General features: G+C 47.9%; 1 protein-coding gene across 2 annotated transcripts in view; it reads left to right on the forward strand.

Moving 5' to 3' along the window:
* Nucleotides 1-14866, forward strand: part of LOC147894937 (glucose-inhibited division family A protein) — a 194404-nt gene that overhangs the window by 145687 nt on the left and 33851 nt on the right. For both annotated transcript variants that reach the window (XM_087383569.1, XM_087383570.1), the window contains one exon: nucleotides 80-300. In XM_087383569.1, coding sequence (XP_087239695.1) covers nucleotides 80-300 — 221 coding nt within the window. The remainder of the gene's footprint in view (nucleotides 1-79; nucleotides 301-14866) is intronic.

Here is a 14866-nt window from a genome sequence, read left to right on the forward strand (position 1 = left end):
TTATGTTGGTATTGAGTAATTTTCTGTTTTGATACGTCCATTGAAGCATTCACTTTAACAAGTTGAGTTTGGTCTCTAGGAATGGATGCAATAGCACCAGAGATTGAATCAGTATCTGGTCAAGGTGTGAAAGAGTCGATCTCTTTGGATATATTGTTAAAACGTCCTCATGTGCATTATGACCTCTTGGAGAAATATGGACATGGAAATCCAAACCTGACTTTTCACGAAAAGGAGTGTGTTGAAATCGATCTGAAGTACGAAGGATTTATTATGCGTCAACGCATTCAGCTAGAGCAGGTGCTTTTCTTAGCTTTAAAGTCCGTTCCGGGTTTTGCAAGTGTATTTGACATTCTATCCAAGTTGTAATTGTAGGTCATCTGTGGGGAGCAATAAAGCTGGCAATGTGTGCGTGTCTGTGTGTGTGTGTGTGAGAGAGAGAGAGAGAGAGAAAGAGAGAGAGAGAGGGAGAGAGAGAAAGAAAAGAAAGAAAGTTTATTAAAGTCTTCGGAAGACCGATGGGTCTATGAGACTGCGAAAAAACCTGAATACAATGAGCTGTGGTAGTGGAGCTACTAAACGAGCGTCCACACCAATGCATAATGCAATAAAATGCAAAATGGGAGTACTAAGTCCTAAGTACAGCATAGTCATATCTGGACTATATATATATATATATATATCAATCTCAGCATCATCGTTGGAATCACCATCATAACCATCATCATCATCATCGTTAGCAACTGAATATTAGGATGGATGAGGCTTTGGAAGCGAAGGCATGAGGTCAGCAATAGAGCGTTGTCGCCCCCTCAAGGGTGCAGTCCTGGTACGTCTCCTGGTCATAGCTCTACGTCTAACCAAGGCCACTATGACCCCCGTCGGTCGGGCTCCGACCCTAAACAAGGAGGGGATGTCCTCAAGTGTGATCTGTGAGTCAACCCTCTGTTTGAGCTATCAGGTCACAGGCTCCGAGTTGCGGTCATGTCGAGGTCTCGCCTCATGGGGGTCTATGTGATCTGGCTGAAAGAACTCCCTGGTAGAGCTCTGAGAGATATCAGTGAAGGAAGAAGTCAGCTCCTGTCTCCATGCTCCGAGTATCTTATCTCGGTGTCTGAGCATCTCATGAATGAAACCAGCCAAACATCGCTGGTCTGGGTAGGAGAGGACACGAGCCAACATTCCAGAACTATCTCTAAAGAGGCAGTAGAAACGCCCTCGGATCTCATAGTAAACAGGACATCTGAAGATGAAATGCCCCGCTGTTTCAACCTCCTACATGTCACACAGTGTGCTTATGCGCCTCTCCCTGGGTAATCGCTCTGCTCTGCCGCTCTCGATACAAAGTCTATGTGAAGAGGCTCGCCCAAGGGAGATCCTCAGCGAGTGGGGTAGGTGAATCTGCGTGTATCATGGCGGATCAATGAAACCCTCTGCTGTGATATGTAAGAAGTGATCCTTAGAAGCCCAGCTTCACTGGGAGATCACTTGGGCCCAACCAAGTCCGGAATGTGTGTAGCTGTAGTAGATCCTCATGGATAACCTGGTTGATCTCGTGTAATAGGAGGGGAGAGAAAGGAGCATCCATGCTGTACTGGAAAGGAGGTAGTCTGTCCATGTGGAGCCCTAGTCCTGGAAACCATCTCTCTGTATGTGCATACCAACACCTCTAATCTCCCCTTGCTGCAAGTGCCATAGAAGAGGACAATGCTAGCCATGGTATCTTGCTATGCCCGGATGTGGAATCCCCATACTCCCTAACTCGGTACAGATATGTGATGACCTGAAATGCAGCATCTAGCTGTAATGGGGGTGACCCAAACTCCGCCCAAATGATCTTGTGAGGGACGGATGGCTTACCACGGATCATCCGTGATAACATGAGAACCTGTAACCACTCCACCCTGGCCCACTCTTTATCGGACAAGTCTAGCTCCCAACATGGACTGCCATACATCCCTGTCGGGCAGACCAAGGAGTCAAAAAGCAACCCTTTGGTCCGTGGATCCTGAAAGTGAGAGCGGAAGCACTGTCTCTCTAGTCTAGCCAATGACAGATTTGACACGGTTCTGAGAGCCTGCCTCATACGGCGCCTACTAGACTTGGGTTATGACCAGGAGATCATTTGGGCTGTCGTGGCACTTTACGAGAGAGTTTCAGGCAGAGTTCGGGCACCGGATGGATAGACGAGATCATGAGCACCATCGGGGTCAAACAAGGGTGTCCTTTGTCGCCTACCTTGTGATTGGTGGGGGGGGACCATCCCTCTAGATATCTCCGCGAGAAGTCCTTAGAGTCGGTAGTGAACAGAATGTTCAGTAGCTCCTCGTACCGACGCACGAAGTCAAGTTTCTTTGTGCGTACCAGACGATGGTACTCGCGTAGCGTCTTTGGTTCACTCGGAAGATTGTTTTTTGTCTCAAATCTGAGCTGACGGCGCAAAGCCTTACACTCATCATCGTACCAGCTATTATAGGGTATGGTCCCAGGAGGGTGTGAGCGGGTGGTGTGGGGGAAGGCATGAAGAGCAACCTCGTGTAGTGAGCGAGTGACTAGGGCAGCACAGACCTCTAATAAGGGTATAAAGTCAATGTATGTACAAACGGCCAGAGTAAGTAGGTGAGTGATCGCGTGCAAGCATATATCATAGTAGGTGGAGTAAGAACTCATTTGGGGGGGGGGGGGGGGGGGTAGAAATGCTAAAGAAAAGATAAGTATGATCAGCCCCTGGAGGGAGAGGTGCTACGGTAAAGTTAGTGATGCGAGATGTGAAGGCAGGGGATCCCATGATGTAGTCCACAACACGGAAGCCTCTCCCATGTGGAAAGTAAGTGAAGCCACCTAATGCGGGCCATCTGTCCAGACCATTATAGATACTAAGATCATGCATCCTGCCGAGGTCTAATAGGGCCTGCTAATAGGATGTGAGCGGTCCTCGTCTGTTAGCCGAAACTTGTAGCATACCTGCCTCCTCAAGGTCAATGTCTGGCAATAGAGTGGAATCATTCCTAAAGTCGAGGAGTGGTGTGTGACGAGCGCCTGTTATTGCGTTGAAGTCCCCAACTAGGAGGACTTCCCCACAGCTAGAGAAGTCAACAATGGACTGATAAAGAGCAGCAAATGCGGATGTCCCATCCTCCCCTCGAATATCTCTGGCAAAATAGGAGGTCTTGGGGGAAAGGTACCAAACTGCAATAAACAAATCCCAGCTATCCATGTGTCGAATTCGGATCCAGAGAAACCTAGAGTGTGGGTCTCTCTGCTCCACTGAGATGGCCCCCAAAAGTGTGGATCTGTAAAGGATTGCGACTTTTCCTGATTCTCGAACCCCTCCTGTATCCCTTGTCTCATCTGTGTAGGCAGACTACCATGTATACCGGCTGACTACTGGTAGTGGGCGCTTTGGACTCTGATGTGTGTTTGTGTAAAAGACTATGTCGTGACCTGTATAGGATTCCAGAAGTTCCCTGAAAATGCATACTCTGATGTCGTGACCTGTCGGAATCCCACATACTTTAATGTTGAGAGCCTTGCTGGTTCTCTGCTGCTGCTCTAGGAGGGTAGCCGAAACGGTTAGCCTTGCAGGTTACCGTTTGGCTATGTCGACCCATCTGGACGTCTTCTCGATGGCAGATTGCATGCTCGGAATCTATGCCTCTATAACTGGGGTGCTCCCTTACTATATGTATAGTAGTGACCTCCTGTCGGAGTTGTGAGATCTCCTGTCTGAGCCCCTGAATAATGATGACTGGGTAAGATGGGTGCGGTATGGGGATAATGAGGCGATCCCAGCAAGGTGAGGGAGCTTGGGTTGACTGAGAGGCAGAGGGGAGAGAAAGGTTGAGTAGTGCGGAACAACGTATGACCCCTCCAAAGTAGGTGTCATAATCGGAGAAAGAAGGAAAGAAAGAAAGAAATTTTATTAGAGTCTTCGGAAGACCGATGGGTCTATGAGACTGAAAGAAAACCTGCACATACTTGGATTGAGACATACCGATGCCACTTTGCTCTTGAGTGAACTGGATCCCCAAATAAAAGTGTAGCAGCCCCAAATCTGACATGTCAAAAGTGGTCTGCAATTTAGCTTTAAAATCTGCAATATTATCTTCATTTGACCTTGTGAGCAGTAAGTCATCTACATAAAGAATGATGACTAAAATATCCCCCCCCTTCCTTCTTGATGTAGAGGGTGCTTTCAGTTGGACTGTTGTGCAGCCCCTTGCTAGTCAGAAAGGCATGAATCTTTGCATACCATGCACGTGGGGCTTGTTTCAGCCCATACAAAGCTTTATTCAGCTTGCATATCTGAAGTGCATTTCCTGAAATTTCAAAGCCTGGAGGTTGTTTGACATAAACCTCTTCCAACAAGTCTCCATCAAGGAAGGCTGTTTTTATGTCCAACTGATGAACATTCCACTGAAAATTTGCAGCCATTGCAATAACTGACCGGATGGTTGTTATTCTAGATGTAGGAGCAAAAGTCTCCTCATAGTCTATGTCCTTTTTCTGAGCATATCCTTTTGCGACCAGCCTTGCCTTGTACCTGTCAATGGTGCCATCGGGCTTTCTTTTAACTTTGAAAACCCACCATGTACCTATGGCATGTTTACCTGGTGGCAAATCGACAACTTCCCATGTCTGATTTTTTTGAATGGACTGCAACTCATCGTGCATGGCATTCATCCAATGCACATTATCCTGTGCCTCTTCAAATGTCTCAGGTTCCTCCTCATCAAGAAGAGTACCTGCATAAGCTGATTCAACTGAAAGAGCACCTCCCCCATGCCTTACTGCACTCTGAGTTCTGCCAGGTAATGTGGCATCAATTTACTCTCCCTGAGAGTCTGTAACAGCCAATTTGGGACTGTTTTTGCTGCATGTATATCTGCAATTTCTTGCTGAACAACCTCTTCCACTGCTTGTGGAGGTGGTATGACATCCTGTGGCTGAATCGGAGCATGTGGAGGTATCTGAAAATTCTGATTTTCATCAGATATATCAGCAGGGGAACCCAACGTGATGGGTAGTAACCCCTCAAAGACATCACCGGAAGAAGAAGGCAGATCAAATTCAGCTTGAGTGTGAGCTGAATTCTGTGAAAATATTACATCTCTACTGACAATGATCTTGCGTGTGACAGGATTGTAGAGACGGTAGCCCTTGCTCTCTGCACTGTACCCAACAAAAATGCATTTGATTGCCTTATCAGACAACTTATGCTGAAAGTGAACAGGCACATGAGTGTAAGCAAGGCATCCAAAGACACGGAAATGATCCACTGAAGGCTTTCTCCCTTGCCACACTTCATAGGGAGTCTTGGTCTTCAAAGCTTTTGTGGGTGCCCGATTCAAAACATAATTGGCACACATGAGACCTTCAAGCCAAAATTTGTGAGGCAATTTTTTGCTTTTGAGCATACATCTATCCATCTCCATAAGAGTACGATTTTTTCTCTCAGCTTTCCCATTTTGCTGAGGAGTTAGCCTCACTGTAAGCTGATGTACAATGCCCTTGTCTTTCAAAAAAGCATCAAAATCTGCAGACAAGTACTCCCCTCCTCTCTCTGTGCATAATGTCTGTATCTTGAGTCCGGATTCATTTTCAACCATGGCTGCAAAGTGTTTGATGACCATAAACACCTCTGATTTGCATTTCAGCCCATAAACCCAAGTGTAGTTGGAGTAGTCATTTATATTTCGAACAGCTTTGACTGATCCATCCTTCTTAAAAGGAGATCTGTGCATTTTACCAAGAATGCACTCTTCACAGGCATGTGGAGGAGGTGTTTCAAGAGGTGGCAATGCATCAACCATGGCATGTTTTTGAAGCGTCATCAAGCTGTTATAAAGCATGTGTCCATATCTCGCGTGCCATAACTCCGCATTCTGCATAGCCGCAGTAGGAGTGGAAACTGCAAGAGCATGTGCTTGTCTTTTCTCATACATGTCAAGCTGAAAAAGCCCGCGCAACAGAGTGCCAGACAATCTCAAGGCATAGTCATGCTCTCTATCATGGACTGCACACTTGTCATCTTCAAAAATGACCTGAAATCCAGCTCTGTTAAGAGTGGATACTGAAAGTAGATTTTTTTGATACCAGGCACATACAAGACATCAGAAATTCTGAATGTTGAGCCATCAATGGCTTTAAGTTCAACTTTTCCTGTACCACGGACTGAATAGGAGCGGTGGCCAAGATGGGAGAGGGGCCCTGCATCTACAGTGGGAGCATGGAAAACCTTCAGGAAGCTTCCTGCAGGCCAACAGGCCGAGATGGTTCTTAATCTCAGAGGGAGTGCAGGGAGAGTCCAATAGATTGATGCAGCCTTGCCCTTGGATTGGGTGGACACAAATGACATGCCTATTACTTGCTCCACCCGGATGGGGGCATTTTCCAGATTGGGAGTTCCTTTACAGGTGATTGCTTTTCTTGACCCACATGAGGATGCCTTAGTATTTGATGTTTCCTCAGGGGGCAGGCTGTCCAGATCCACAGACGATATCTTGTTGGAGGTACTGTTTCAGCCAGTCAGGATAGTGGGCTTCATGGAGCATGGCTCTCTTTCACAGTGGTACTTGGATACTGACCCGCTTCTCCTCGCCCTTGGCTCATGGAGGCTGTGGCTCTATGGAGGTGTCCCAATTAAGTTTTTGCAGTGGGACCCTGGGGAATGGGAATGGATAGATGAAGGGCACCGAGAGAAGGGCATCCTCTTCTTTCGTTACACGGTCAGTAATGCCAGGAAATTCCAGCTCAGCTCTACGGGTTGGAAGCCTACCAGAGCTCCTCATTGGGAGAACTTTCAGATTTCTTTTGACTTGTAGAGAATTTTTTGGCAGAGGCTCTGGAAATCCCACCGGAATAGAAAAATCACTCTCTTCTTTTGGCTTTTTATTCATGGTGGGATAGCAGTGAACCATTGGAGATCCAAGTTCGGAGCTGACCCTTCTTGCCCTCGCTGCCTTTGTGCTTTGGAGACAATACAGCACTGCCTATGGGATTGCAGACAGGCGAGAATCATATGGAAGGGGATTGCAAGACTTTTCAGCACTTTCTATATGACCTGGGGATAAGTGGCTTGGCTTACTCTTTCAGGGCCCCAGGTGTTTTTTCAGAGACTTGACTCCTCTTGGGCTCTTCACATCTGACGACACCTTGTGGAGTCGTTCTCTCTAGAGGATGTTCTGGCCACTCTTTTCAGGGCTGCTTACTCCTCAGTTGACTCTCCATGGGAGATCCTAGCTAGCATTGCAGCATGGCACATTTGGAGAGCCAGGTGCACTGAGGCTTTGGAGGATTCTCAGGTTCACCCTTCTCAGATCTTGGCCAGTACTTGGACAGATACGATACACACTCTGATGGCCATTTGGGCGACCATGCAAGGATCATCTCGAGCAGCCTCCTCCAGGAGAGTTACTTTTCTCAGAGATTGGAGAGACTCTCCCTTCTTTGCTGAGACTTCAACAGGGTTGAGATGGCATTTTCAGCCTCAGACTTGGTTTCTTTCTACCTCATTCCTCTAAGGTGTTTTTATTACATGCTTAGCATGGTGTATTTCCGCACAGAGCTTGCTCTAGCGGGTTTCTTTCTTACTTAATAGAAGTCTCTTTTTTGGAAAAAAAAAAAGAATAGGAGTTGTTGGCACATGTGACCTTTTTACCAACAGGTGGTTGATGTAGAGATGTGAAGAGACACTTCCTGGAAGTGATATGCTTTGAGGCACCGCTGTCAAAATACCATGTATTATGGGTCTCATTGACACTGAAAGCTGATGCATCCTTGGAAGAATCATAACTGCATGTCAGAAAAGCATAAAAGTCATCATTGACACTGAAAGCTAATGCATCCCGAACAGCCAACTGAGAGTCTGAAATACAAGACAAGAAGGCAAAGTCGTGCTCCACAAAGTTGGCTGTAGCTTGCTCATTGTCAGATGCATGGGGAGCTGAATATGAGACAGACATACCGGAGCTGTTTTTCTTTTCTTTTGGAAGCCTTTTCTTGCATTCTCCAATGTAGTGGCCTGGCTTTTTGCAGTAATGACATATTCCCTTCTTCTTGGGTTTACCTGCATCATCTTTAGCCTTTTGAGAAGGCTGTCCTGAACCACTGGAAGGTTGATTTGCTGAAGTCTTTGCGCTTGAATTTTGAGAGCATGGCATGTTCACCTGCTCGTGAAGCCATGTTTTTCCTGGTCTGCTCTTCTTGCAGCAGAAGTCCTATCAACTCCTGAACAGTGAGAGGATTTGCACCCCCGCTCAACGACAAATTCAGCGAGGTATGAAAGCTGAGATAAGACTCAGGAAGAGAATTCAGAGTAGTGGTAATCATCTCTGAATCAGGAATGATCTCATCAATATTCAGCAACTACTCTCGTAAATCTTGTAGCTTTGTGAGGTGCACTGACATGGAGTCACCTTCTTCCATATGTGTATGAGACAATTCTCTTTTCAAAAAAGTCACCCTGGCATCATTCTGAGCTGCATACATGCTCTCCAAAATATCCCATGCTGCCTTTGAGGTCTTACACGACCGAATATGCGGAATGATGAATCTTTTCACTGAAAGAGAAATACACGACAAAGCTAAAGCATCACGTGAATCCCATCTCTTCTGCTCTGGAGTGGTAGGTATAACTGCACCCATAACTTGTGCTGCAGCTGTACCCTGTGCACGACCTCTGCCTCCTTGTTGGGGAGGGGTATTAGGTGCCACATTTGCTGGCCGGAACTCATCCCCACTTACATAGTCCCATAAATTACGAGAAATCAGAATATTGCGTACCATAAAACTCCAGAGGGAGTAGTTGGTACCATCTAGCTTGTCCTCTTGTGAGAGACCACTGAAACCGAAATCATTCTGATTTTGCTGGCCATGTCTGAGAAAGAAAATACAGCAAATGCAAATCTGAATTCCCTTGCTGGGAATGGAGTGCACAAATCCCCAAAAACACAGCCAAACACTGGCTAAAAATGCAACTCAAATCTCTGTAATGTCTCTGTCAGAATTCTGCCAGAGCATCCAATCTCTCCCAAAACCTGCTAAAAGCGCTTCAAAGCACTAAAAAAAAAGGCAGTGTGAACTGAAATCTGTCAAATTGCTCTCCCAACACAAAAGCCCTAATTTGTGGCTTGAAATTGCAACCAGAAAGGGGCAAATTTACTAAAAGCCCCAAATCTGCAATTTCTGAACAAAAGCCCCAAATTTGGAGTTGAAATTGAGCCAAATTTCACCCAAATAGTTAATCTCCTGCAAAAGCCCCAATTTCTTGGCCAATCTTTGCAATTTGCTTGCAATGTGTGCCAAAATTTTTACAAAAGCCCCAAATTTCTTCTACACTTGCAGATTTACTGCAATGTTTGCCCAAAAAATCCAACTGTGCTCCCACAAAACTGAGCCAAACAATGGCTATATGCAAAGAATGCGCCTGCAAATGAACCTTGCAAGTAGAACCCTGCTCAAAATTCCTGCATAAATGCGAATTTCCAAGCCCACCTTCAAACTGTACGGCAATTTGTACGGAAGTGTACGGAAGATGCTTGAAGCTAACTGCAAGTGTACGGCGCCACACGTGCGGTATGGTCGACGATGTACGGCTGGCGACAATGACGAAGTGTACGGCTGATGCAGGCTGATAGTACAGATCTGTACGGGGCTTTCGACAAGCTGGTACGGGTACGGAATTGTACGGCGAAGATACCACCAACGGAACAAATAGTACGGCGCAGGTACGTACAGGGATGCATGCTATACGGCGCTTGTGTACGGAGCTGTACGGTGGTTTGTATGTACAGTCTGGAATCTGTACGGCGCTGTTGACGAGCTGGGAGCTGTAACGGCGCACATGTGAGCTGTACGGGACAGTACGGAAGGCACTGTACCTGCGGGACTGTACGGAATCAGTCCGTACAGATTGTACGGACGATCTGTATGGACGACGAGCGATTGGAGTAGGGAGCTGTTGGGCTGGAGCTGGAGGCGAATGTGCAGCAGGAGCAAGAGCAGGAAGAACCCGCTCTGATACCAAATGTGAGAATGGGAGACAGAGAGCAAATGAGAGAACAAGAGCAGGAGCGTAAGAGCTGAAAGCTTAGTTGCAAATAGATGAGTGTAATACAATTGAATAGAGTAATGGGTTTTGTCTAAGTGACAAAACCTTATCATTTCACTAACCATAGTTAGTGAACTAATTGTGGTTAGGGGGAAAAACCTCTAAGTGAGGGAAAAGTGCCCCTAACCTACTTATTACATTACATTGGTCACTCCTAAATTATAGCAATAATTCTAACAAGCACTCCACCTGTGTCCACTCTATCTCGGACATGTCAGGCCCCCAACAAGGGCTGCCATACATACCGGCTGGTCGGACCAATGAGTCAAAGAGAAGAGCCTTGGTCCGAGGGTCCTGGAAGTGAGAGTGAAAGCACTGTCTCTCTAGCTAAGCCAGTGAGGCGTATCCCTTGCTCAGTCCGGCCTGCATCGCTGGTCTCATTGTGAAGATCGGGCCGGAGAAGATGACCCCCAACTAAGTGTATGAGGATACGATCTCAACTGGTGACCCACCCAAAGTAAAAGTAAACTGCTTCCGTTGCATGTTTGCTCGAGAGGTGTTAAAGATCATGACGTTGGTCTTGCCAAGGTTGACCTCCAAATCATGGGATAAACAAAAAGCCTGCAGTGCATCCAGGTGTCGCTGGAGCCCCTCGGGTGTGGACGACAAGAGTGCCACGTCATCTGCATAAAGAAGAATCCAAATGATGATCCCGGCAAGTGAGCAACCGGTCTCTCCGAACGTCCCCATGAAAGTCTCAAGCTCATCGATGTAGAGGCCAAACAGGGTCGGTGATAAGGGACAACCCTATTTGACCGCTATGGTACTCAAGATCTCATCTGTCCGTACGAACTCGGCTTGAGACTCTCTCATACAGTGCCATGACTGCCCAAATGATCTCCTGATCAAGTCCCAGTGTCTGTAGGCGTGTGATAAGACGAGCTCGAGGTACTGTGTCAAAAGCTTTGCGGAAATCCACAAAGCAACAGTATATTCTCTCCTTCTGTGATCTGGCCTCCTCAATGACACTCCTCAATGTGAGTATGTGATCCATAGTTCATTGGTCTCGTCTGAAACCGGCCTGACCCTGTGCTCTGAGCCCTCTCATCTCTGCGAACAAGGCTGACCGATGCAGCTGCATAGATCTTGGACCTCACATGTCCAATCATGATAGTCTTGTAGTTACTCGAGTCCATGGGATCCCCTACCTTGTGGATGGGGGTCATGGTGTTGAGTGTCCAAGTGCAGGGGAAGCCAAGGCAAACATCGTCATTGAATAGCTTTGCTAGGATTGGGGCTAACGTGTCAATCCCATATGCGATAAACTCAGTGCATAGCCCCTCGTGATCCTTAGCTTGGCCATTGTGCAGTTTCAATGTCGCGTCCTTGACTCCCCCTCTGGTGAACAATGTGCACGTGGTGGGACGAGGTGTGTGTATGAGGTCTGGAGTGGGTTGGTGTGGGACATCATATAGATGGTGTGCATACGTGTGCCAGACTCTCATGTCGGTGAGGGGTGATGGGGACCTACACTCAAGGAATCTCTGCCAAAAATCCTTAGAGTTGTTGCTGTACAAGATGTGCAGCAGCTCCTCCTCATTTTGACAAAGAAAAGCCTGCTTCTTTCGACGTACGAGACATCGGTACTTGCGTACCGTGTCTGGTGTGTTGGGGAGGTGACATCTGGTTTCAAGTCGGAGCTGGCGGCGATAAGCCTTGCACTCCGCAGCGTACCAATTGTTGCAGGGTACAGAACCAAGTGGTGGTGGTCTAGTGGACCGTGTGGTGTGGGGAAAGATTTTGAGGGCAACCTCGTGGAGTGTGCGACTAATCAGGGCAGCACGGTCCTCTATGAGTTGTATGTGATCGATGTAGGTTGGGAGTCTGTTTAGGCATCCAGAGTAGGTCGGTGAGAGGCTGTAATCAAAGTGTATGTCGTGGTAGGTGTCGTGCTTCCTATGTGGTGTGTGTGGTGTGGCTAAGCATGGGGTGGCATTAGTGAAGAATAGATATGTGTGATCAGCTCCTGGAGGGAGTGGTGCTACGGTGAAGTCGGTGATACATGAAGTGAAGGTAGGGGATCCCATGATGTAATCTACTACACTAGTGCCCCCCCGTGTGGGAAGCAAGTAAAACCACTCGTGGGTCCTCAATCTGTACTGGTGTCAAGTCCTCGTCCATGGACAGGGAGGCTCTCGTAGAGAGGCTCGGCGTCGGAGTGTCGCTAGACGAGCATGTGAATCTCTGAAGCGAATGACTAGGGGCTGTTCTTGGTTGGGATCTCTCCCAACACGCCATGCTCCCTCTATGCCATGGTCGGGGACCCCCATGGTGGTAGTCACAAAGGTAATTGCCTCCTCCATGGGCATCGTAGTGGTGCTGGTGCTGTCTCGCGTGATCCCTCATATCCGGATGTTGAGGGCCTTCGAAGCCCTCTGCTGCTGTTCCTGTATGGCGGCTGAAACGGTTGCCTTTGCGGGCTCCCGTTTTGCCACATCCACCCATCTAGTCGTCTCTGCTATAGCCGACTGTATCGTGGCTATCTGTGCCTCCATCTCTGTGACTGGGGTCCCTTAAGGCGCTGCTCTGAGGGTCCCGAGCTCCTCTCGAAGCTGTGTGATGTCGTGTCTGAGTCTCCGGATAAGGGTGCCCTGCTCGATGCGGGCCTGCTCCTGGGTGTATCGGGCCTGCTCCTGGGTGTAATGTGTTAGCTCTGCCTGACGAGCCCAGATGCTGTGTATCTCAGCCAATAGGGAGTCCCAAGCATCTAGTGGGGGCCTAAGATGTTCTGGAGCACTGCCTCTCTAGCCTGGCCAATGAGGCATACCCTCTACTCAAGCGTGCCTGCATTGCGGGTCTCATAGTGAAGCTCGGTCTGGAGAAGATAACCCCAAGATAAGTGTATGATGAAACTATCTCAACAGATGACCCCACAAATGTGAACTGCTCCTGACGCATGATGGCTCGAGATGTATTGAAGATCATGACCTTGGTTTTACCCAGGTTGACCTTCAAATCATGAGACTCACAAAAGGACTGTAGTGCGTCTAGGTGTCTCTGAAGCCCCTCCGCTGAGGAAGACAAGCGAGCCACGTCATCTGCATAGAGCAAAATCTGGATCAGCGTGCCTACAAGAGAGCAACCTACACCCCCCTGTGTCTGCATCACTGTTTCAAGCTCGTCAATGTAGAGGCCAAACAAGGTAGGTGACAAAGGACACCCTTGTTTGACCCTGATGGTACTCATGATCTCGTCTGTCCACCCGGATCCTACCAGAACTCTGCCAGAAACTCTCTCGTAAAGTGCCATGACAGCCCAAATGATCTCCTGGTCATAACCAAAGTCCTGTAGGCGCCGTATGATGCGGGCTCTCGGGACTGTGTCAAATGCCTTGCGAAAATCCACAAAGCAACAATAAACCCTCTGCTTCCGTGATCTCGCCTCCTCGATGATACATCTGAGCATCAGAATGTGGTCCATGGTTCCATGATCACGCCCAAATCCGGCCTGTCCTGCTACTCTGAGTCCTCGACACTCTGCAAGTCTGCTAACCTTGGAGTCAAGTACTGATGCATAAATCTTGGACATGACATGTCCAATCATAATGGTCCTGTAGTTCTCTGGGCTCATGGGATCCCCTGCCTTGTGGATGGGTGAGATAGTGTTAATGGTCCAAGTGTGTGGAAATCCCAAACAAACCGCTTCATTAAAAAGCTTTGCTAAGATCGGGGCTAGGAGGTTAATCCCATATGCAATGAACTCAGTACATAGTCCCTCATGATCCCTCGCTCGGCCATTATGAAGTTTCATTACAGCATCCTTTACCCCTTCTCTAGTGAAGAGGGTACAGGATGTGGGACGAGGCATGTGTGAGAGGCTGGGGACTGGCTGATTTGGGATGTCATAAAGTGTGCGTGCATAATCAAACCAGATCTGGGTGTCGGTGAGTGGCGGAGGGGAGCGTCCTTCTAGAAATCTCCGCCAGAAGTCCTTAGAGTTGTTACTAAACAAAATGTTCAGTAGCTCCTCCTCGTTTCGATGAACGAAGTCTAGTTTCTTCCTTCGTACCAATCTACGGTATTCACGTAGCGTATCTGGTACGCTCGGAAGACTGTTTTTGGTTTCGAATCTGAGTTGATGGCGTAAGGCCTTACACTCATCATCGTACCAACTATTACAGGGTACGGTTCTAGGGGATGGTGGGCGGGTGGAGCAGGTGGTGTGGGGAAAGGCGTGAATGGCAGCCTCGTGTAGTGAGCGGGTGACAAGGGCAGCACGATCCTCTAAAAGGGGTATGAAGTCAATATAAGCGAGAAGTATGTACAAACGGCCAGAGTAAGAAGGTGAGTGATCCCGATCAAAGCGTATATCATGGTAGGTGGAGTAAGCCCTGAGTGGGGTGGAAGGTGCTGTGAGAAGGGAGGTGGAGATGCGAAAGAAAAGGTATGTGTGATCAGCCCCTGGGGGGAGAGGTGCTAGAGTGAAGTCAGTAATGCGAGATGTGAAGACAGGGGATCCCATGATGTAATAATCAACACTGGAGCCCCCCCCATGTGGAAAGCATGTGAAACCACCTGAAGCGGGCCATCTGTCAAGACCATTATAGATAATGAGATCATGTATTCTTCCCAGGTCTAATAGGGCCTGCCCATAGGATGAAAGTGGACCTCGCCTGTCAGCCGAAACCCGTAGCATACCTGCCTCCTCAAGGTCAACATCTGCCAGTAGAGTGGAATCATCTCTGAAATCAAGAAGTGGTACCTGACGGGTCCTTGTCCTCGCGTTGAAGTCCCCCACTAGAGGGACTTCTCCGCA

This window comes from Dipteris shenzhenensis, chromosome 13 (assembly GCF_047967505.1).
Source record: "Dipteris shenzhenensis isolate YYH24624 ecotype China chromosome 13, Dip_SZ_1.0, whole genome shotgun sequence".
Classification (NCBI taxonomy): domain Eukaryota; kingdom Viridiplantae; phylum Streptophyta; class Polypodiopsida; order Gleicheniales; family Dipteridaceae; genus Dipteris; species Dipteris shenzhenensis.